General features: G+C 37.4%; 1 protein-coding gene across 1 annotated transcript in view; it reads left to right on the top strand.

Annotated features, from left to right (window-relative positions):
• The first annotated feature begins 6,302 nt into the window (after positions 1-6,302).
• Positions 6,303-23,828, top strand: part of sarnp (SAP domain containing ribonucleoprotein) — a 105,016-nt gene continuing 87,490 nt past the window's right edge. Inside the window, exons 1-3 of the mRNA XM_051676688.1 lie at positions 6,303-6,447; positions 7,893-7,992; positions 13,058-13,098. Of these exons, the coding sequence (XP_051532648.1) occupies positions 6,415-6,447; positions 7,893-7,992; positions 13,058-13,098 (174 nt within the window). The 5' untranslated portion in view covers positions 6,303-6,414. The remainder of the gene's footprint in view (positions 6,448-7,892; positions 7,993-13,057; positions 13,099-23,828) is intronic.

Below are 23,828 nucleotides of genomic sequence, written 5' to 3'. Positions count from 1 at the left end.
CATGGTGGTGACTAAAGATTAAGATTGCTTGTCATGTTTGTTTATAACAATCTTAATGTAATTGTTTAAGAAATAGGGTGCATGGTTGGCTAAAATTGGTATAATGATTGAAACAACAATTTTGGTGTTGATACAACATGTAGATGATCTGTTGATTTGTTCAACAACATATATGTCACCAAGATTCTATCAAAGTGCTCACTAAATTAGCTGAAGGGGGCCACAAGTTCTCAAAAGAGAAATTGCAGTACTGCCTACCACAGGTTGAGTACTTAGGACGAATCATTGCACATAAAACTAAAGCTATATCACCAAGCCAATTGGAAGGTATAAGCGAAGCACCCCAACCACAAACAGTGGGACAAATGATGACTTTTTAGGCATGACAGGATTTAGTGCAGATTGGAAAGAAGATTACACGATTAAAAGTGCTCCCTTAAGAGCACTGATGAAACAGACAGGGCATCAAAATCTCCGAGCTCGAGTACATGGGATACAGATGCATTAATAGCCTTTGAATCATTGAAAAAAGAACCTCAGACAGCTCCAGCGTTAGCAACCCCAGACTACACTAAACCATTTCATTTGTATGTAGCCAATAGAAGAGATGAATATACATCAGCAGTCTTAATTCAGTAGACCTGTAGTGGAAGAAAAAAGCAACCAATAGCTTATTTTAGCACTAAGTTAGATAATGTAGCACAAGGCTACCCGCCATGCTATCAAGGACTTGCAGCAGTATATTTTGCATAGGACAAAGGTTCCACTGTGACAAAGGGCTATCCAGTGATAATTTATACACATCACAGAGTAACAGAGTTATTAGAGCAAGGTAGATTTGTTTTAATGCAAGCCAGGTGTTTGACATATTCAGCACTGTAAACTTATCCAGATATTTCCATAAAATAATGTACAACAATAAATCCAGCCAATTTCATTCCTCTAGAAGGAGAGGGAACACCTCATGAATGTGTAATAGACACTCTAGCTTTTACTCGTTTAAGACCAGATCTAGAATCAACACCAATAATAGAGGCAGAAGCAGATTATTTTGTGGATGGGTCATGTTTCAGAGACCATCTAGGAAATTATGCCGGGTATGCTGTCAAAAAAGATGACAAGAATTTTGTTCCAATTGTGATGCAGCATTGTGAGCAGCCATGCTCAGCACAATTGGCTGAATTGAAAGCACTGACTGAGGCTTGTCTCTTAATAATAATAAAAATCAAACTGTTAATATTTATACAGATTCCGCATATGCACATGGAGTATGCCATTTATTTGGAGCAGTTTGGAAACAAAGAGGGTTCAAAAAGCCTGATTGGACACCAATTCAGCATGGTGACCAAATAATCAAGCTCATTTCAGCCATGATGCATCCAAATAAATTGGCTATCATCAAATGTCAAGCACATAAAAAAGTAAAATAACACATAAAATAACAATGATTTTGTTATTCAAGGAAATAATGCTGCAGATTTACATGCCAAAAAGGCCTCAGGATGCCAAATAGCAGTAATGGTAACTTTATCAGTTTTGCTTCAGCCTCAACCACAATTAGATTACATTGCACGAATGTAACATCAAGCTGGCCCTTATGAACATGGGGTATGGCAACAAAGAGGTGCGAGCAGAGATGTAAATGGCATATGGTGATCACATGAAGGACACATGATTACTCCAAAAGCACTCCTTACTATTCTAATCTCACATGTACATGGTTTTGACCATTGCGCAAGGGGGGAGGTAATTAGGAAAATCAAAAGACAGGGATGACATCGGCACCAATTGGTTACATACCAGTCCCAGAAGGACCATTTAAACATCTGGTAAAGGACTATGTGGATATGACAAAATCAATAAGAGGAAAAAGATACATGTTTGTAATAATAGACAGATTTAGTTGATGGGTAGAGGGAGTACCATCAGCAGACCAAGGAGCTCAAACTGTGATAACATCTTTGACCAGAGAGGTCATTCCAAAATTTGGCATACCAACTCAAATAGAAGCTACAACTTGTGCCAGCAAACTCATGGGAAATTGCCTTATAAATTGCAAGAACCAGACTCTAGTCTCCCCTGTAATAAAAATATATGCTGAACAAACAGTAGCCACAGCAGATTACTTTTGGATTTGTGAAGGAAGACCGTTGAGAGCTATATTACCTAAAAATTGGAAAGGAATATGTACTAGAGTAAGACTAGTGCAAGAAATAACCATGTTAACATGGGACCCCCAAGAATCTGAAACCCAGACTGAACCAAGAAAAACTGTCCCAAACAAACATAGAGTGAAGAAAGCATATCAACCAGACCCTAATGTATACATAGATGCAACTGGTCAACCAAGAGGAATACCACAAGAATTTAAAGCTAGAGATTAAATAAAATCAGGCTTTGAGTCTATATTTGTATGGATAACAATAAGAATGCAGAATGGATCAATTACATTTATTATAATCAGCAGAGATTGATTAATTACACTGATGAAGCATTAAAGGCTTTAGGTGACCAGTTAGCTGCAACAAATAAAATGACATGGCAAAATAGACAAGCACTAAACTGACTATTGGTGGTGTCTGTGTAATGTTTGGAGCTGACTGTTGTACTTATATTCCAAATAATACAACTCCTGATGGATCCTTTACCACAGCAATGAAAAAGTTGAAAAGTCTACGAGAAGAAGTGACTACCAATGCAGGGAGAGATCAACATATTGGAAAATGGTTTGACAACCTATTTGGATCCTGGGGAGAATGGCTTACTAAAGCAGGAGTAATAATAGCTGTAGCTGTTGTTATTTTTGTGTTGTTGTTTTGTTGTGTTGTGCTTCTCCTCAGATCAATGATGGCCAATGCTGCAGCCAAACAGATGATCAATGTGTCTGTAAAGCCATCTGAAATTGACATTGGGGCCACTATATACTCCATAGGCCCTGGACTGGATGAGCTGGATGAATTCAAGAAAAAAAACCCTGAAATGACACAAGAATGGTAGGGAAGGGGAGCCTTTTATTTTTAACTCTTTATTTTCATAACTCTTTGTTTTTGGATAGCAAGGGAGTCAGTATACTCATTGTATTTTCTTTTATAACAAAATTAGGTAGCACTTTAGATTGGATAGAGTAGGCAGGAAGTTAGAGGGTATTATGTTTATTATTTTGGCATATACCCCTTCCTGAAGCTATTATTTTCTTTTAAATAATGTTTGTTGTTTAATCAAGCTATGTGAATGCAAGGGAATGTTGAAGGTTTGCTGCAGATCATTATCCATGTTATGAGGTAATGTAAACAGGTTATGTAACCAGAATTAAAAGGAAATGATAAGAGGGTTTATTTTGATTATATATGAACTTCTTAAATGTTTTAAAAGTATTATTTGTTGTTTGAATAATCTCTGAAGGTACTATTAGCCAAGTAAATTGCTGTAGAATCAACAATAGTATGCATTTATGAACTCTGAAAACACTGGAAGTGCCACTGGTGGACCAGAGAATTGAACATCATAAAGAAAATATTGACAAGCACCTCAGTGCTTAGCAGCAAGAGCAAGACTCTACTGGAGGTTTAAAAACCCACTGTCTGCTCAAACATCACCAGACAGCGCTCCAGGCTACCGGAAATGTCTGTGAGTTCCTCTGGCACCGTGGAACGTATCATATGCTGAAGTAGTCTACTGATATTGTCTAATCACTGTAATATGTTAATCTACTGAAATAAGTCTAATCACTGATGTACTCTATATAACGCAAGGCTAAATCAGCACGCACATGCTTTATACAAGAAGTTGATTTGTTTTTGATTACTGTTACCCTCCAGAAAGAACTTAGCTAGGGAGATAAGATATTTTTACTTTCTCCTAGTCAAAAGTGGGGGAAGATTTTTGGTCTTATTCTCCTTCTGAGTGCAGTTCCTTAAGAGCAGTCATTATTAGATGAATGTGTGACTTGTATTGGTCACTTGGTAGGAAGGAAGGAGACTGACTTGTGAGGTTGCACTCTGGGTAAGGGCAATAGAGGTGAGACTTTTTATAAGTCTCAAAGGAGTGAATATATAGTATATTTTTCTTTATCATGGTATATATTTTTTTTTTATATCAAAATACTTATGAGGTTACTGGACTTTGTGTGACACAGGAGAGGGCATATGAGGTTATTGGACTTTGTGTGACCTTGAAGAGAGCATATGAGGTTACTAAAAGTACTGATGCTGCAAAAAACCTCACAGTACACTCAGCTGTAACAGAAATAATGATGCTATGGACTTTGGGAAACACAGCTGAAGATAAAGATTCAGCTGTAACAGAAATAATGATGTTATGAATCTTGGGAAACACAGCTGAAGATAAAGATGAAAACAACTAGTGGTCAAAGTGACCGTATTATGCTCAGATTGTCATGTTTTTATACTACTTTAATTAAAAAGTTATTTTTAAAAATAGACTAAAGCCAGGTGTCCACCATTAAAAAGAAATCAAAGGACTTGTGAGATAATGGTGGCGAACGGTATCCATGACAACCAAAAAATAATGCAGGGGCATACACATGAGGTAATATCAGACAAGAACCTGTATAAAGAATGAGGGTTTGGACCGAGAAAGTCAGATCTCAGCTGACATCTCGGGTTTGTTGGTTTTGCTCAATAAACTCTAACCTTTGACACCTGGAACTCCTGACTCCGAGAGCTTTCTTACAGAGAAGGAAAGAAAAGGTATCTTATGCTCCACAACACCAGCTGAACAGTAAACGTAAGTTTTAATGTCATACATGAACTTAAACAAACACACACACACACACACACACACACACACACACACACACACACACACACACACACACACACACACACACACACACACACACACACAGCGGCCGCATGTGGCTCTATCTCTCGAACTAGCACCTCCGGCTCCTCTTTATCCCCCTCCTGGTTGATTAGCCCGATTCAGGGCCGGGCATGTGTCCTCATGGCCCGGCCCCACCCTCCTCCTCAGCACACTCCTCCATGGCTGACTCAGGCTGGGGAAACCCCTGGCATGACATACTCCCCTCCCTTTCTGGAGGGGGGTGTTGCCATTCCTGCCAGGCCTGCCAGCAGGTCATCCCTTTATTTCAAGGAGTGAAATTCCTTGAATGCTTGTTCCACCAAAGTGCAGTCCTCTTACACATCATATATACATATTACACTGTTTAGCATAATGTACCCATTTGACATAATATACATATAACAATGCACATTACACAGAATATCCACAACTGCAACACTAGCAACTTAGTGATGGTGTACTTCTGCACATCCAACATCACAAACGCTGAGGCAGCTGGACATTTAAGTTCAGTTACATGGAAATGTAAAACACACTGAGTTTTACAAAAGAACAAATCAAAGAGAAGTGCACAAACTGTCCTGTAATGCTTGCACTGTCGAAGCCTCTGCTCAGTTTCAGAATAACAAGCGAAGGCTACATCTCTGCTTCCGTTGTTACCTTATCCAATTAATATACTTAATGCTTTTTAATTCACACTTTCATGCATTTAATTTACAAATTCCTGCGTTGCCTTGGCGTTAATTGTGTGGAAAAGATTTATTTTAAACGGCTTTGTAGACGGAATATTTCTAAACTCGCTGCACAGCTGTCAACTGACGTTATGCGCGTGCACGCGAGGGGGTAGTCAGATTATGGCAGCGATTCAAATTTCGGCACAATCAAGGGTATGTCAACCTCTTTAGGAGAATACACAGCGCCTCCACTCCTCCAACAACACTTCTCTTATCACACACTATCTCGTTGGGAATGCCACACTCCTCCTCCTTGTCATCGAGATTGAAAGGTGGGCATTTTTCTTACACGGTTAATCTAAGGGTTTAGAGCTATTAACATCATACAAGAGTAAAAACTCTCCTTCTGTCAGTACATTATCATTTAATGTTGTAAGCAATCCTTCTTTTGATTTTTAAATTACATTTTCGTAATTGTGAATTGAACGATTAAATGAGCTGTTCTGCCGTCCTCTGTGTAGTTGCTTAAATGCTCTTTACGTTTGTTTACTTCTGATCGCCGTAGCGTCCGCTGCTGTTGCTGGAGACAAGAGACCGTTTGTTTTTATTTGAAACGATGCGTAGAGGAGATGCTTGAGTGTGCTGAATAAACTGCGTTTCTGTCCGCTAATCTTAAACATAATTTACATTAAATACTCCTTTTGGAATGAACTATGTGTATGATTTACTACGATAAAATTGCTTTTTTAAAAAGAGAAAAAACGGAACAATTTTGCGCAAAGGAAGTGAATTTACTATTGTAACACGCTAGTTGACCGTTACGCCCAACGCGGAGGTTGTGATCTGAAAATCCCTTCTCTGCTTAGACTTTTAAACCGGAAGGAAGTAGTTTTAAAATACAAACCTCTTAAAGAAAATGGCGGAAGTCGTGGAGTTGCGGAAGCTGAAGGTGAGAGCTAGAGTAAAATAAAGAGTTTTTGTTTTTATTTAGTGTTTGGATCTTTTAGTGAACTAGACAGTGATCCAGTATTAGTGAATTCACAGTTTCAGTGTTCATTCGGCATTCCTGTGCCTCACATCCTAGTGAGTGCCTACCTAGACAACATTTTTTATCGCAATGGTTTCAAACCCTAAAGAGCTGCTAGCTTAGACAGCATTTTTGCCCACCATAGTCTAAAAAAACTTAGCGAGCTGCATGTTTTGCCATCATAGGTTCAATCAGCAGCATTGGAATGCACCTAATGGTCCCAAATGCTGTCTAGCAAGACCATCTCATTAGGTTTTGAAACACGGCCTACATCCGTTTCATGAGTTTAAATATTTACAACACTGGAATACTTTTTTAAATGTAATATGATAGGTGATTGTCCACAATCGGCGTCTGCATATTTGTTTCAGGTTGTTGTTTAATGCTGAAATTTGCAGAGATGAAGTGAGAACTGTTTTTATCAGGGCTGCCCCCGACCAAAGATTTTCCTAGTCAACTAGTAGGCGTTAGTTTAAGCCATTAGTCGACTAGTTGTCGCACGTTTATGATATAAATTTAATTGTGACCACAACTCTGCAGCCTATACATCTGTGATTAAAACATAAAATAATACAAAAACACGTTCACCTCGAACCATGATTTATATTTCAGTGATTATCATCAGTATAATTATTATTTTTACATTTATAATTGTTTATATGTCTTCATTTGTGTAAGTAATTTTCCACCTGCATGTTTAGACGGATACTTGCCTGATGGTAAATGGAAAGGTGGTTACATATATATAATTTTTTCACTTCATTATTTTAATTGCTTTTTAGTTTCGTTTGGAGTGCAATTTGAATTTAGAAATGTATTTAAGTTTTTCATTTTTTAAAATACATTAATTTAATTCTCAATGCAAAATCACTAAATCAAGAATAATCACCAATCCCTCAGCCAGGGGGTTGCCGTTGTAATTGGATATTGTGATTTTTTTTATTATTATTATTTTTTTAAATTTTTTATATATATATATATATATATATATATATCGTGAAGGAGGGAACATTTTAAGTGCACTTAATTTTTTTCCGGTTTCATTTGAATTTTTAGTTAAATAAAAGTTGGTTTCCTGTGGAGGTTTTTTTTATTGATTTATTGATTTATTTATTTTTTTATTTTTTTTGCAACCAATCAACTTGGTCGACCAAGACTCTTCTCATCGACTAATGTTTGGTTGACTATTAGGGGGCAGCCCTTGTTTTTAGTTAGAAAGGAGCAATGTCACACCTGTGTGTTCAGATACTAACTTCGTGGACTGACAAATCTGTAATCAATGTAAATTCTGGCTCTGTATTGACATTATACAGAGAGAGTGAGATCAGTTTCTAAATTCATGTATGCATCTCATGTGTTCTCGTCAGCTGGCTGAGCTGAAGCAAGAATGTGTTGCTCGAGGTCTTAATGCCAAAGGAAATAAAGCTGACCTGATCACCCGGCTGCAGGCTTACCTGGAAGAGCACGGTAAGTGTCTGTCTTTTAAATGTAATGCTTCTACCTGTATTTCTTTGGGTTGTAGGTAGGGTTGTCAAATTAAAATTCGAAATTTGAATATTTGTCAAATTTAAGAAAAAAAAAAAAATTCAATAGCTAAAATTGTGCATTCGAATTTTGGATGTGTGCCAAGCACTGACGGTGACTTCAGATTGCTTGTGCTAAAAAAAAGGCTAGACTCAGTGCAACAAATACAGTTTAACAGAAAGCAAGTGTCTCAAGATGCTTTTTAAACTTCTTTTTAATTAGACACAACATCTAAAAAACAGTGCTCCTGCACGAGACGCTGAATAATAAAAAAAACAAAGCGAAGCAAAGATGTTCGTCTAGCGTGTACATAGAAAAACAAATGGATGGTTGCAAAAGCGTTCGGTGTGAACAGCCCCTTACAGTTGGTGGAGGTACTTGGCCATTGTGTCTTGCTCTCTTATAAGTGTTTCTCAGATTAAGCAGGTCACTCCAGGATGACACACATTTTAATGTTAGGAGAGGATTCACCAACGTACCTTCTGCCAGAATCCATTATCCCTGAAACATGTTTTATTAGACTACTTACTGGTCTTAACCCCATGAGAAACCTTTTTTATTCAGTCAACACTCTGGAAGAAATTTTAACAAAGTCAAACCTATTGCAATTTTAGAGTTTTTAGGAAAAATAGATTTTAAAAACCTTATATAGAATTCCTTACACATTTCTTGCCATGGAAATAGCCAAAGAAGCTGGCGTGACGTTAAAAACAAACAAACAAACAAACTGAGACCAAGCAGTGAGTTTTTTTTAAACGCCTTGTCAGGAAAATTGTTAAACTTGGAAATGTGTGTCTCAAGATCCTCGCGTTCGGTTCCATTCTGTTGTGTACAGTCTGTTTGAACAGCCCCTGGCCTGTGCTCATAGTCTGAGCTGCTTCACCACCGAGTTAAGATGAAAACCATTGCTCTCTGGGAATATTGCTACCCTACATACAACTGTATTAAATAAAAACAATGTGGTATTTCGCTGTTATTATGAAGCTTGAGTATGTGGCATCAGTTCAAGTGTAACAGCATGTGAACTGCCTATTGAAGCGTTTACCCCCCTCATTTTACTTTTGACATAACATTTGAAAATACGGGCAGATTAAAACTGTTTATTTATTTATTTATTTTATGCACATAAATTGAAAATTAAATGCTGTTTTTTTTTAACAGCAAGTAATGTTCTTTGCAATAATATAACACAGTGCTGTATGGTTTATGTATACAATGTGCCCTCTTGTGGACTAAGGAAAAAACGTCAATTTAAAAATCATCTGAGTTTAAAATTTGAATTTAATCGAATTTTGAAAATATTTGAGGTAAAAATTCAAATTTAGTTTCTCTGCCCATTTGACAGCCCTAGTTGTAGGTATCATTGACATTCCAGTTCTGATTACAAACATGTTCTTGACTGATGCTTATTGACAAAGAGCAAGTATAGAATAGGCCACTAAATGCCAAGAGACCACCAAGAAATAGAAGAATTCAACAACAGTTGAACACTTAATAGTCCCTGTGAACTGCCTCGACAAGCTCAATATCTTCGATGTGTTGATGTTTTTCTGGCTTAAACAGGAAGTTGGTGCGGAATATAATGAAGGGCTTGTCTCTAAAGCCTATTGGTTTTTTAAAAAATTATTTAGTGTACTTTGTAGCTCGGCAAACCCAGACACCTACATGAAGCTCTTGCAGTGACTCGAGCATGAAGACAATGAAGATGTAGGTAGGGGTGGGCGATATGACCAAAATCTTATATCGCGATATCACTAATTTTATATCACGATAACGATATACAGTACTGTGCAAAAGTCTTAGGCACATAAGATGTTTCACAAAAGCAGTTTGTCTTAAGATAGTTCTAAAAGTAGTATCTAAAAGTCTTAAGAGAGTTATTTATATCTTCAGCTTTAGTGTGTCAATAGGAAATATAAATGTTAGACTCCCAAACATTACTTTTGCAAATAGAAATGATTAGAACAGAAGAAAAGGGAGCAGATGTCATGGCCCCCACAAAGCCCCCCACTGAACATCGTGTCTGTCTGAGATTACATATAGAGACAGAAGCAATTGAGACAGCCTAAATAGATAGAAGAACTGTGGCGAATTCTCCAAGAAGCTTGGAACATCCTGTCTGCCAACAACCAAGAAAAACTGTGTCCAGGTGTACCTAGGAGAATTGGTGCTGTTTTAAAAGCAAAGGTGGTCACACCAAATATTGATTTAGCTTTTTTATGTTTACTGGACTTTGTATGACATTAAGTGATAAATGAAAACTATTTCATTATTTTTGAAGACATCCTCACTATGCAAAATTTTTCACAAGTGCCTAAAACTTCTGCACAGTACTGTATATCACAATAGTTACATTTTTCAAAAAATAAAATACAAATTGGTTTATAAATTAAATATATTGTAATGCCTAGTTTTGAAAAATCCAGTCATTTAATTAAACACTTTATATATGAAAACTACTTCCTCTTATGTCATTTTCTCTTTATTTTGAACTTGACAAACATAGTCAGAGTAAAACAAAAAAATAATAATAAATTGGTGGTAATCAAAAAGTGTTAATCAGCCTAACCACAATGCTAAATTTTACATTTCAGTCTGATGTTGCTGACTAGTATTATTATAATAAAACTTTCCTCAAGAAACTTGACATCTTCTGAAAGCAATGCAACAAAGGAAATGATTAATCAGTAAAAAAAAAATATCCTTCCTATCCTTGATAAAAATCAATTCATTAAGCTCTTTAAGTCATCTCTGTAGACAATATTTGAATATCTGAAAGCAAAGCCAGTTTGTTTTCTAATATCTAACATCATTCCAACTGAATTTTATTAAGGGTGACTAGGTGTAGTTTAAAAGACCCGCATGACACATGACAAATATTTATTGGCACATGACGCATTGTTTTAGCTGTTTTCCTCGTCAGCGTTGGTTAGAATGTTAGGCTCTCTCGCCGTTTGAGATGTTTGACTTCCTCCCCAGCGCTTTAAGGTTAAAAACTCAAAACTCAGTAGCAGGACCAGCCCGTCCTATAGGCGATACAGGCAGCCTCTTAGGGCCTCAACGTGCCTGAGGGGGGGGTGTGAACACGAGCAAAGTAAATGAACAAGTCATAAAATTAAGAAACATTGATGACTCCCCATAGTTCAATGAATTCTAACACGTGCACACTCAAGGGAGCAATCAACAACACGCGTGGACCTGATCATTTAACATACAATTTACAGTGATGGTGGAAACTAAAAACATCCTGTTAAGTATAAAATGAGCTCTGAACAATCATGAAAAGACAAATAACTGAAAGTTACATCAAATAAAATAGCAGTGTATCTAAAATCGGCAAGTAAAGCTAAGCAGTACACACTAATCTGCATAATTTATTCATAATGTAAAGCATTACTGGGAATTGGAGTGCGGCTTCTTATAACAGTATTATTAGACACAGATTGCACACCTTGCAGACTAATGTGCATGCCTGACAGAAATGCAGGAAATAAGTTATGAAATATTGCTTTGTGGCTATTTGAGTCTTTGAGGCTTATATTGTGTAAAGGATAGCAGAAACAGCGCTTGTCAAATCATTAGGGCTTTTCACGTTTTCTCAAGAATAATCTGCTGTGGAAGGAATTCAGACACTGTTGATATAAAAACGCAAAAAACTCACAGAGTGAAAATATGAGCAATTCATCTGCAAAGTGCTCTGCTCTCTAAGAGGTATGTGTTTATTCTTTACAATTGTTTACAAATATATATTTCGAGGTGTTGTGTTTATAGGCCCTATTTAAAATATGTAATTGTTTTAACTTTTATTCACTTTTGCACACATTCTGGCTTACTTTTTGTTTTCATTGATTTTGTTGTTTAAATGGAATTTCAAGCATTGTCAGCAGTGTCCTGTAGAATTAAAACTATCTAAAACTATTTTAAACAGCATTTTCTTATTTTGTGTTAATTTAATGGGTAACATTAATGGTTGTAAAAGTTAACATGAGTTAATACAATATGAACTAACATGAACAAACAATAAACAGTTGTATATTTTATAAATTTACAGTAACCAAGATTAATAAATGCTGGAAAATTATATTATACATTGTTAATAATACCTAATACAAACCTTATTATAAAATGTTACCCAGTAATTATCATACTTGCATTTTCCATGACCATATTAATTGAAACACTAGTTTACTTAAAGAAAAAAGTTGAAAGGCAATCGAAATAAGGCAATAAAATGATGACTCTTTTCTTTAAAAAATGCAAAAATGGAGGCACAATACACACGCACACATATTCTACTGCTTCAGTCATTATTTTACATTTTTTTAAAGCTGGTAGAGAGGTTTTATGGTAAATGTGAATGTAAATCTTTCAGTATCTCCTGGCAAGACCACATATCTTAGGGCACATGCAGAAACGGTTATAATCAGAGGCTGTGTTAACTGAAAATGTACCCCTTTTTACAAAAACAAAAACATTTGTGAATAATTCAATTTGTCATCTGTCATTTTCACAGATTAAAAAAGAAAACCTTTAAAAACACAGCACATCAGTTTTAATTTTAAATGGCTTCTCCCTCTTTCAGAGCGTGCACTGTCTGCGTGTGTGCGTGCTTGAGAGAGAGGGAGAGTGCACTCTACATGGTGACCGTGAGAGAAAAAAGCACAATCATGGAAAATAATGCAAAAGTAACGTTCCTCAACTCTGCAAATTGTTAAATAGAACTAAATAGGGTGAACACATCCTCTTTTTCAGATCTTAGAAGAGCATTTGGTCGGGATTTCTAAGATGTGTAAAATGTCCAGGATTTGACTTTTTTTCGTATTGAATTGCATGCTCTCTACAGTCATCATACATGTTGTGCAACAAGAAAAACATGTAAACCTAGCTTATCAATTTTTATTTGAACTATCTTCACATGGCCTTTTTCTCTCTCTCTCTCTCTCTCTCTCTCTCTCTCTCTCTCTCTCTCTCTCTCTCTCTCTGTGTGCTGTCTCTCTTCTCTTTTTAGAAGAAGAAAATGAAGAGGATGTACTGGGAGTGTATGGAGAGGTAATTTTCTTTGTATGTATTATATTTCCTTGAATGTTTGAGGGAAAAAAAGCCAAAGTGAAACCTGTGCGGTGTGTTATTTTATAGGAGTGAAATGCATTAAGTTTGTATAGTCTGAAGTACTAGACACACTCAAAGTCCCTGTAAACTGCCTCGACAAGCTCAATATCTTCTATGTGTTGTCGTATTTCCAGCTTAAACAGGAAGTTGGGGAGGGACATATCGAAGGGTTTGTAAAAAAAAATAGGCTTTAGTTAATGCCATAGTTCGGCAAACTCTCACACATACATGTAGCTCTTGCAATGACTTGAGAGAAATGAAGACAACATTGAAGATGCAGCTTAAGTTAAATGAATTACAGTGCTGTGAAAAAGATTTCTTTTGTTTTGTTTTTTTTGTTTGTTTTTTTGTACATCCCATACTACATTTTCAAAAATTCAAACAAAAACTAACATAAAACAAAGGCAATCTGAGTAAACACAAAATACAGTTTTTATTGATTATGTATTGAAGCAAAAAAGTTATCCAATACTAACTGAACATGTGTGGGAAAAGTATTTGCCCCCTTAGTTACTAAATCCCCCAAATCTATGAAACTGCATTCATAATGGGGTTCAGCTGGACTTGATACACCCAGGATTGATTACTGCCCTGTTCAATCAAATCAACACCTAAATAGAACTTTTTCAGCAGCATGAAGTTGGCTAAAAGGTCTCACCCTGTAGCACATTTTGCCAAGGTCGAAAGAAATCCAGAAATGATGAGGAAAAAGGTGATTGAAATATATCAGTCTTGGAAAGGTTACAAAGCTATTTTTAAGGCTCTGGGACACTGAAGAACTGCAATGAGAGCCATTATCTCCAAAAGGAGAAAACTTGGCACAGTAGTGAACCTTTCCAGAAGTGGCCGACCTTCCAAAATTCCTCCAAGACCACAGCGACGACTCATCCAGGGAGTCAAAAAAAAAAAAAAAAAAAACAACATCCAAGGAACTACAGGCCTCTCTCACATCAATAAGGGTCACTGTTCATGACTCTGCTATCAGAAAGACACTGGCCAAAAATCCATGGAAAAGTGTCTAGGCGAAAACCATTGCTAATCCAGAAGAACATTACGGCTCGTCTGAATTTTGCCAAAACCAACCTTGATAATCCTCAGACCTTTTGGGAGAATGTTCTTTGGACTGATGAGTCAAAAGTAGAACTGTATGGAAGACACGGGTCCCGTTACATCTGGCGTAAATCAAACACCGAATTCCACAAAAAGAACATCATACCTACTGTCAAGCATGGTGGTGGTACTGTGATGGTGTGGGGATGCTTTGCTGCTTCTGGGCCAGGGTGACTTGCAATAATAAAGGGAAACATGAATTCTGCTCTTTACCAGAAAATCCTAAAGGAGAATGTCCGGTCATCAGTCCGGGAGTTGAAGCTCAAGTGCGACTGGATTATTCAGCAAGACAATGATCCAAAGCATAGGAGTAAGTCCACCTCCGAATGGCTCAAAAGAAGCAAAATTAAAGTTTTGGAGTGGCCTAGTCAAAGTCCTGACTTGAACCCGATTGAGATGCTGTGGCAGGACCTTAAATGGGCAGTTCATGCTCAACCTTCCAATGTGGCTGAACTAAAGCAGTTCTGTAAAGAAAAGTGGGCCAAATTTCCACCACAGCGTTGTGAAAGACTGATCCCCAGTTATTGGAAGTGTTTGCTTGCAGTTGTTGCTGCTAAAAGTGGCACAACCAGCTATTAAGTTTAAGGGGGCAGTTAGTTTTTCACATGGGTGATTTAGGATTTGGATAACTTTTTTGCTTCAATAAAAATATATATATTTGAAAACTGTTGAGTTTACTCGGGCTGCCTTTGTTTTATATCTCGTTTGAAGATCTAAAAGAATTTAGTATGAAAAATTCACATTGATTACATCAAATTAATTCCAACATCAGAATCAGAATGAGCTTTATTGCCATATAATTTTTTTATCTTTTTTTTATTTCTTTTTTTCACATTTTAGAATAAAAGTCATCAAAACTATGGAATAACATAAATGGAACTATGGGAATTTTGTGACTAAACAAAATCCAAAATGAATCAAACTGTGTTATATTTTAGCATCTTCAAAGTAGTCACCCTTTGCCTAGAATTTGCAGACATGTACTCTTGACATTTTCTCAACCAACTTCTTAAGGTATCACCCTGGGATGCTTTTTAAACATCTATGTTGGGCACTTATTGGCTGCTTTTCTTTATTATTTTGTCCAAGTCATCAATTTCAAAAAATGTTTTTATAATGAAAAATTAATATGTTGCCACAATTATATTTTTATCTACAAAACGAATTTCAAACATTTAAGCATACACCTTCAGATCAAAAGATTTTTAATATCATGAGAAACATTTCAGTCAAGTGTTTAAAAACTTTTGACCGGTAGTGTACATGCAAACATATATACATATAGTGACATAAAAACATACTGTATAACAGATAAAAAGAGAAATATACAATAGCGCAATAATGTTGTTAGAATATTTTATATACAGTTATGTGCAGTTGATGTAATGTATTGAAGAAGAGGTAGGATATTAACATCCGGCCTCTTTTTGTGCATGAACTTAAAAGCGACATACCCAAAGTAAAAAACTTCCAGTTCTTACATCATTTGGTCTACAAACACAAACTTGGGCTCGTTTGAAAGTAGACACTTAGATATTTGTTATTCAAGAGTAAACATTTATCATTTTAGTATAAAAAAATTTGTTAGAGCTATTCAAATATTTTGAATAATGACCGCAAATATTATTTATAAAAGACTATGTGCAGTGCCCCAAAAACATACTGATACAAAGCCACATGTTTGATGAAGGTTTGACACAAGTTTGAAGTCAATATGTTCAAAACTCTTTCTTTCATAATGATTTATGTAAGTGTACTTCCAAAAAAGGTCACTTGGAGGTGCCAATAGACCACTTGTAGTAACTACATAAGCCAAATGTTGACATTGGTTCAAAACACACAATTTGTTTATATTTCAATGTAAAAAATACCACACAAACCAAAATATACATGATGTTATTTTTGTTATTATTTGGGAATATATTATAATGCATTCCATATATATTTATGCACACAAACAAACACAGTCCACGGTTTTCCAATCCGAACCTTCACGAATCAGGATCAGGGATATAAACAACCCTTATATCAGTGTTTTCATCTTTTCATTGGCTACACGACCCATCAGTCAAAAATAATCTAGCTTTTCATTGGCAGGCTTTATCCAGAGACAAACATGAATGACACAAATCTTTACATCACTCCTGTCGACTGTCCTGTTTGGCTATTCTGAGTGACTACCCAATCACAACTGCACAGAAAATGTTGAGGGAGGGGTCATTTTGTTCGTAAGACCCTCCCAAAAATCATGCTTGGGTGTTTTGTTAATGAAACACTACACCGAGTGCAAGATTTGCAGAGAATGGACATGAATGTTAACGTGTTGAATTTGTTCAGGTTTTACATATTCAACACGTTAACATTTCATACATTTTTGAATACATTCAACAGTCAATTTTTGGACTAAAATCGCTAATGGATTTTATTTATTGGACTCTTGCAATGAAAAGCATACCAAAGTTTGGAGGATTGTTTTCATCTGTGTTTGGCTGGAAGACAATAAAGGTCAGAACTTCTGGTTTCATTTTCCGTGTTTTGATTTTCACTCTTGACACATTTAATAAAATATTGTTGCAACTTTGCGATCGGTAAAATCGCTTTAAAATATCAAATCATGAGACCCAGATCTTTCAAATGATATATTGGATGTCATATTAGTTTACAATTTCACAGTTTAAACATGCATTAAGCATAAATTAAATGTAAATAAATACGCAAGTGGGTAGTTTTTGACCCACCCGTCTTTAAGAGGTTAAAGAATATAAATGAAATATGGATATAAGTAGGAATAGATGGATTGAATATTGCACATGGTTGTGTTGACAAAAGGAAAGTATTTGAGGCAGTTTTAACTGTTCATGTTGTGGATGGCCTGAGGGAAAAAACTGTTCCTTTGCCTAGCTGTTCTGGTGCTCAGTACTCTGTAGTGCCGGCCAGAGGGCAACAGTTCGAAGAGGAAGTGTGCTGGGTGAATGAATGGGGTCAAGAGTGATTTTACCAGCCCTTTTCATCACTCTTGATGTGTACAGTTCTAGCAGGGTGGGTAGGGGAGCGCCAATATTCCTCTCAGCATTCCGAACTATCCTTTGAAGTGTTCTGATGTCTGACTTGGTAGCTGAACCAAACCAGACAGTTACAGAAGTGCAGAGGACAGACTCGGTGTATCAGCAGCGCCTGTAGCAGGTTGAACTTCCTCAACTGGTGAAGGAAGTACAACCTCTGCTGGGCCTATTTCAAAATGGAGTCAATGTGAGATGGTCCTGTGAGATGGTAGTGCCCAGGAACCTGAATGACTCCACTGGTGCCACAGTGCTGTTCAGAATGGTGAGCGGGGTTAATGTTGGGGTGTTCCTAAAGTCCACAATCATCTCCACTGTTTTAGGCGTGTTCAGCTCCAGGTTGTTTTGACTGCATCAGACGGCCAGCTGTTCAGCCTCCCTTCTGTATGCAGACTCATCATCATCTTGGATGAGGCCGATGACTGTAGTGTCGTCTGCGAACTGCAGGAGCTTAACAGAGGGGACCTTGGCAGTGCAGTAATTTGTGTAGAGGGAGAAGAGTAGTGGGGAGAGCACACATCCCTGGGGGGCACCAGCGCTGATTATACATGTGCTGGAGGTGAACTAACCCATTCTCACTACCTGCTGCCTGTCTGTCAGAAAGCTGGTGATCCACTGACAGATAGAGCCGGGAACAGAGAGCTGGGCTAATTTTGTCCATAGGAGAGCGGAGATGATGGTGTTAAAAGCCGAACTGAAGTCAACAAATAGTATACTTGCATAAGTCCCTGGTCTGTCTAGATGATGAAGTATGTAAAGCAGTCCCATATTGACTGCATCATCCACAGACCTGTTTGCTCTATAAGCAAATTGAAGGGGATCCAGAAAGGGTTCAATGATGTCCTTCAGTGGGCCAACACCAGTCTCTCAAATGACTTCATGACCATGGAAGTCAGAGTGACGGGTCTGTAGTCATTAAGTCCTTTGATCTTGTGTTTCTTTGGGACGGGGATGATTGTGGAGCTTTTGAAGCAGCAGGGAACTTCACCCTGCTCCAGTGATCTTTTGAAGATCTGTGTGAAGATGGGGGCCAGCTGGTCAGCACAGGATTTTAGACAAGTGGGTGAAAGACCTTCTGGGCCCTGTGCTTTTATTGTCTTCTGTTTCCGGAAGACCCGGCACAAAACTTCTTCACAGATCTTAAGTGCATGTTGAGTAGCAGGAGAGAGGGGAGGAGGGTGGTGGCAGGAGGTGTAAATGTTTGTGTGCTGTGAAGGTCAGAGCGGGTGTGGGGGTGTGAGACTGGGCTATTCAAATCTACAGTAAAACGCATACAAGTCATTAGCAAGTTGTTGATTTCCCTACAGTGTTGGGGGATGGTGTCTTTTAGTTGGTAAAGTCTTTCAAGCCTCTCCACACTGATGCAGCGTGGTTAGCTGAAAACTGTTTTTTTTTTTTTTTTCCCAGCTTTCCAGAATAGCTTTTTTTTTAGCCACTCGAATATCCTTTTGTCAGTCTGTATTTGGCCTGATTGTACAATATTTTATCCCCACTTATGTAAGCATCATCTTTGGCCTGACGAAGCTGCCTGAGTTTTGTTGTAAACCATGGTTTGTCATTGTTGTATGTTAAATAAGTCCTAGTAGGAATGCACATGTCCTCACAGAAACTGATATATGATGTCACAGTATCTGTGTACTCATCCAGGTCTGTGGCTGCAGCTTCAAAAACACTCCAATCAGTGCAGTCAAAGCAGGCTTGTAGTTCCAGCTCTGTATATATTCCATATCTACCTTAATGGTGGAATATATTAAGAAAGTGATAAGAAAAAAATTATTTCATGAAGTTTTCAGGGGCAACAAGTGACAACTCGAGGGTTCTTATACTCTAGTATGTGAATCAGTAAAAAAAAAAAAAACTAGACTTTTAATGGTCACTTGGCAAGCTAAGCCTTGAGCAGATTCCAAGGGTCAAGAGATAAGGTTACTTGCCAGGGTTATTTTTTCATTTTATTGAGCCATTTCGTTCTTCTGGTTTAAAAACGAAAGTTGAAGGAACATCACAAAATATAAGATAAATGCGTAAACTCTGAGTTGTGGTTGGAAGTAGAGTACACTAGAACGACTTTTGTTTCTAAGTGTTACTACTTCTTAATGAGAAGGAAAGCTTCCATCCAATCACAGCGCTTGCCTTATGCTTGAGCTCGTATAACATTGGCAATTCAAACTTATTCATGGATGTAACAGCGATTCCGGGCAGGCTCAAGTCTTCAACAGCACTCGCGGAACAGAAATGAGAGGGCCTGTTTTTGAGGTGAGGCTGTTCTGTTTAGACGGGACGCATATCCATGCGTCTGATCATGGACAGGATAACACGATGGATTGTTTTCTGTTTTTGAACAATGATGAAAACCGAAAACTCAGTCATAGCAATTACTGGATAACTTTACACAGATAAGATTAGTAAGCAATTTTATGTTAACTTAAGAGTCATGTTAACATGTATTATGCATGTATCATCATGTATGACATATAAGGTGCTGTAAGCGGAAAAAAAAACATTTCTCTCATGGAAAAATATGCAAAAATGTTCCCACACCCTGAAAGATATTAATGAAATAAGTGTCCTGAGATACACTATATTGCCAAAAGTATTCGCTCATCTGCCTTTAGACACATATGAACTTAAGTGACATCCCATTCTTAATCCATAGGGTTTAATATGACGTCGGCTCACCCTTTGCAGCTATAACAGCTTCAACTCTTCTGGGAAGGCTTTCCACAAGGTTTAGGAGTGTGTTTATGGGAATTTTTGACCATTCTTCCAGAAGCGCATTTGTGAGGTCAGACACTGATGTTGGACGAGAAGGCCTAGCTCGCAGTCTTCGCTCTAATTCATCCCAAAGGTGCTCTATCGGGTTGAGGTCAGGACTCTGTGCAGGCCAGTCAAGTTCTTCCACACCAAACTCGCTCATCCATGTCTTTATGGACCTTGCTTTGTGCACTGGTGCACAGTCATGTTGGAACAGGAAGGGGCCATCCCCAAACTGTTCCCACAAAGTTGGGAGCATGGAATTGTCCGAAATCTCTTGGTATGCTGAAGCATTCAGAGTTCCTTTCACTGGAACTAAGGGGCCAAGCCCAGCTCCTGAAAAACAACCCCACACCATAATCCCCCCTCCACCAAACTTCATAGTTGGCACAGTGCAGTCAGACATGTACTGTTCTCCTGGCAACCGCCAAACCCAGACTCGTCCATCAGATTGCCAGACGGAGAAGTGTGATTCGTCACTCCAGAGAACGCGTCTCCACTGCTCTAGAGTCCAGTGGAGGCGTGCTTTACACCACTGCATCCGATGCTTTGCATTGCACTTGGTGATGTATGGCTTGGTTGCAGCTGCTCGGCCATGGAAACCCATTCCATGAAGCTCTCTACACACTGTTCTTGAGCTAATCTGAAGGCCACATGAACTTTGGAGGTCTGTAGCGATTGACTCTGCAGAAAGTTGGCGACCTCTGCGCACTATGCGCCTCAGCATCCGCTGACCCCGCTCTGTCATTTTATGTGGCCTATCACTTCGTGGCTGAGTTGCTGTCATTCCCAGTCGCTTCCACTTTGTTATAATACCACTGACAGTTGACTGTGGAATATTTAGTAGCGAGGAGATTTCACGACTGGACTTGTTGCACAGGTGGCATCCTATCACAGTACCACGCTGGAATTCATTGAGCTCCTGAGAGCGGCCCATTCTTTCACAAATGATTGTAGAAGCAGTCTGCATGCCTAGGTGCTTCATTTTATACACCTGTGGCCATGGAAGTGATTGGAACACCTGAATTCAATTATTTGGATGGGAGAGCGAATACTTTTGGCAATATAGTGTATCTCTGTGACAGCTGTAGACTTTGTAAACAGCATTGACGCTTTTCACCCGTTAATCATTTTACTCGTTCATATTTGAAGTGGATCATTGAGGCTATGATTCCTAATGTTTGTCAGTTAAGGGGCATTATTGTGCCACTGTTAAATTTGACAGCCACAGGAACTAGGATTGCGCAGTATACGCAGTATCGCGATACCAAAAAATATCACGATACCAAAAAAAAAAAAACTGTACGATGTTCTTCGTACCATATTTCAGTATGTTGCATTAACAAAATGTTTTGAAATGAAATCAATGACAATATGAAAATGACCTGACCAAGTGTGATCATTAAACAGCAGGAGGATGTCATATAATTAAATATACAGTCACATTCACTGCGTGCTACAGAATGAACAAGAGGTGCCGCTCTGTGATCTACTTTGCGCGCACACACAAACGCAACATGCTGGTGCTTGATTTTCATGCAGTGTGTGTTTAGTGTATGAATGGCTATGAACACTCAAATCTCTTTCTCCGGTGCAGCTCAGAGATTTAAGCTTGTGAGTCACGACGGGAGTATTCCAGCATTATGGGGAAGCTTGTTATATCCAACCCGTCAAAAAAAAAAGGAAGTACTCAAAGGTCTGTCAGAATAAAAGTCCCGCTAAAATGAAAGCTCTATTCAACTGGATGCGAGAAATTGAAGACAGGAAAATATAACTACTGTATAAAATGTAATATTCAAAAAGTAGCTATAATACTCAACATAACAATAGTATAATAGTAAATGGTTGTATTATTATTATTATTATTATTATTATTATTATTATTATTATCTGTAAGCAATATCACAAAAGCAAATGTACTGAATATCAGCATTGTGATTTAGCCATAACAGCCTTGCCTTAGGTAATCAGATTTTTTTTCATGAATGTTTTCAATAATACTGTCAAGCTCTGTTGTGCAGCATTTTATTTTACCAAAAATAAAATTTCATTTTTTTTTTTTGTTAAAAATGTTATTATATTTTTATTTGATTAAAGCGGTATGTATTAATGTATTTTTTTAATGTATTAAAAACGAAAGTATTTTCTGTGGTAATCAACATTATGCCACTGTCAATAGAGTTCAACTTGTGTTAAACCCAAACACTCCTTGTAAGAATAGATATCTATGAATTAATGTAAAGTCTCAAATCAGTGCTTGTTTTGATGGTAATGTCTGCTCTGAGTAGGGTTGGGAACCGAGAACCGGTTCTGAACAAGAATACTTTACGTGCACACCACAGCTGAATGTGGCCCAGATCTGATTTTTTGCTCAAATCTGATTTTGTTAGGTTGTTCACATGACATTTTAGATGTAGCCCATATCAGACACTGGTCTGAACACTCCTTGAGCATGCATATAACAAACTCTGGCATGTTCATCATTATAGTATGAATAAATTATAATTAAAAATTTAATTATCAGTTTCTGATAATATGTCCGTGAGTGAAAGACCGTTGATGGATAAAGTATTTTTATGTAGTCATTTGCCTTCATATGGTGGAATTTAAATAATAAATGTAATATTACCTATGAGCGAAACGCACCATAAAATCGAAAGACAGCAGGAAAAACGGCATTACATATATGTAAGGTAAGAAGAGATATCTTTATATCATATTTCCATTGAATGGCTTTCATTCATCTTTTGATACAGTTTGAGAGATATAGAAACTGTGTTTTCTGAGCGAGTGACAAGCAAAGAGCGCCGTTATATAAATCTACATCTGTATCTTTTCATACGCATATTTAACATCCAAGCCAAAGGAATCAGTGAACCCAACTGCTGAAGCCTATACTTTTATTTTATTTCCTTAAAAAGAAACTGAATGCATTAAATAGACATGACTCACTCTTAAAAGTTTATAACTATAACAGGTGTATATACGCTGGAAATCAAGCATGCAAATGACGAATGTAAAAGTCACATTAAATATGACCTGGCTGTTCACACCAAAGACACGTTGGAAAAAAATCAGACACATTTCCAATTTAATTCCACATATGAAAGTGGCCCAGATCGGATTTAAAAATGTCAGATTCAAAACACTTTTGGCTGTTCACACGATCAACCAATTAACAGATACCTGTATGTGTCACGTGAGTGAAAAATCTACAATCGCAGTATTAACATATTAAATTGTATTCAGGAAAGAAGCAACAACTATGACCTTACTTTGGTCATATGGATGCAGCCAGTTTTGTTTAATGACGCAGAGAGCCCAACTCGAATCTTACGTAGGTTCGTGGAGTGAACTCGGCAGCATGAATTGCGTCTTACATTTTCTGCCGTCTTGTTAACCAGCATTGCTTGAATGTGCTGATATACATGCTTTTTACCAACGTGTAAATTTGCAGGCTATTAATATCGCCAAACCATATTATTACAGGGCATTTTATAGTAGATAAAACTGTATTTTATTTTTATTTTTTTACCAGTGAAGGAACGTGCACACCGTAAAAAGTCTAAATAAAATGAGTGACATGACAAGGAATTAAAATTACTGAAGCTCTGGTAATTGACAAATAAGAACAACAAAAACTATTCTTCAAAAGGAGAAATTAAGAAAAAAAGCTGTTAATATAATAATTTATGTATCTGATTTGCAAGGAGTGGTTGAATGGCAGAATATAACTGTCTGTCTTTGAAG

Source organism: Myxocyprinus asiaticus, chromosome 37 (genome assembly GCF_019703515.2).
Source record: "Myxocyprinus asiaticus isolate MX2 ecotype Aquarium Trade chromosome 37, UBuf_Myxa_2, whole genome shotgun sequence".
Taxonomy (NCBI): Eukaryota; Metazoa; Chordata; class Actinopteri; order Cypriniformes; family Catostomidae; genus Myxocyprinus; species Myxocyprinus asiaticus.
This window is presented reverse-complemented; position numbering and strand designations above follow the sequence as displayed.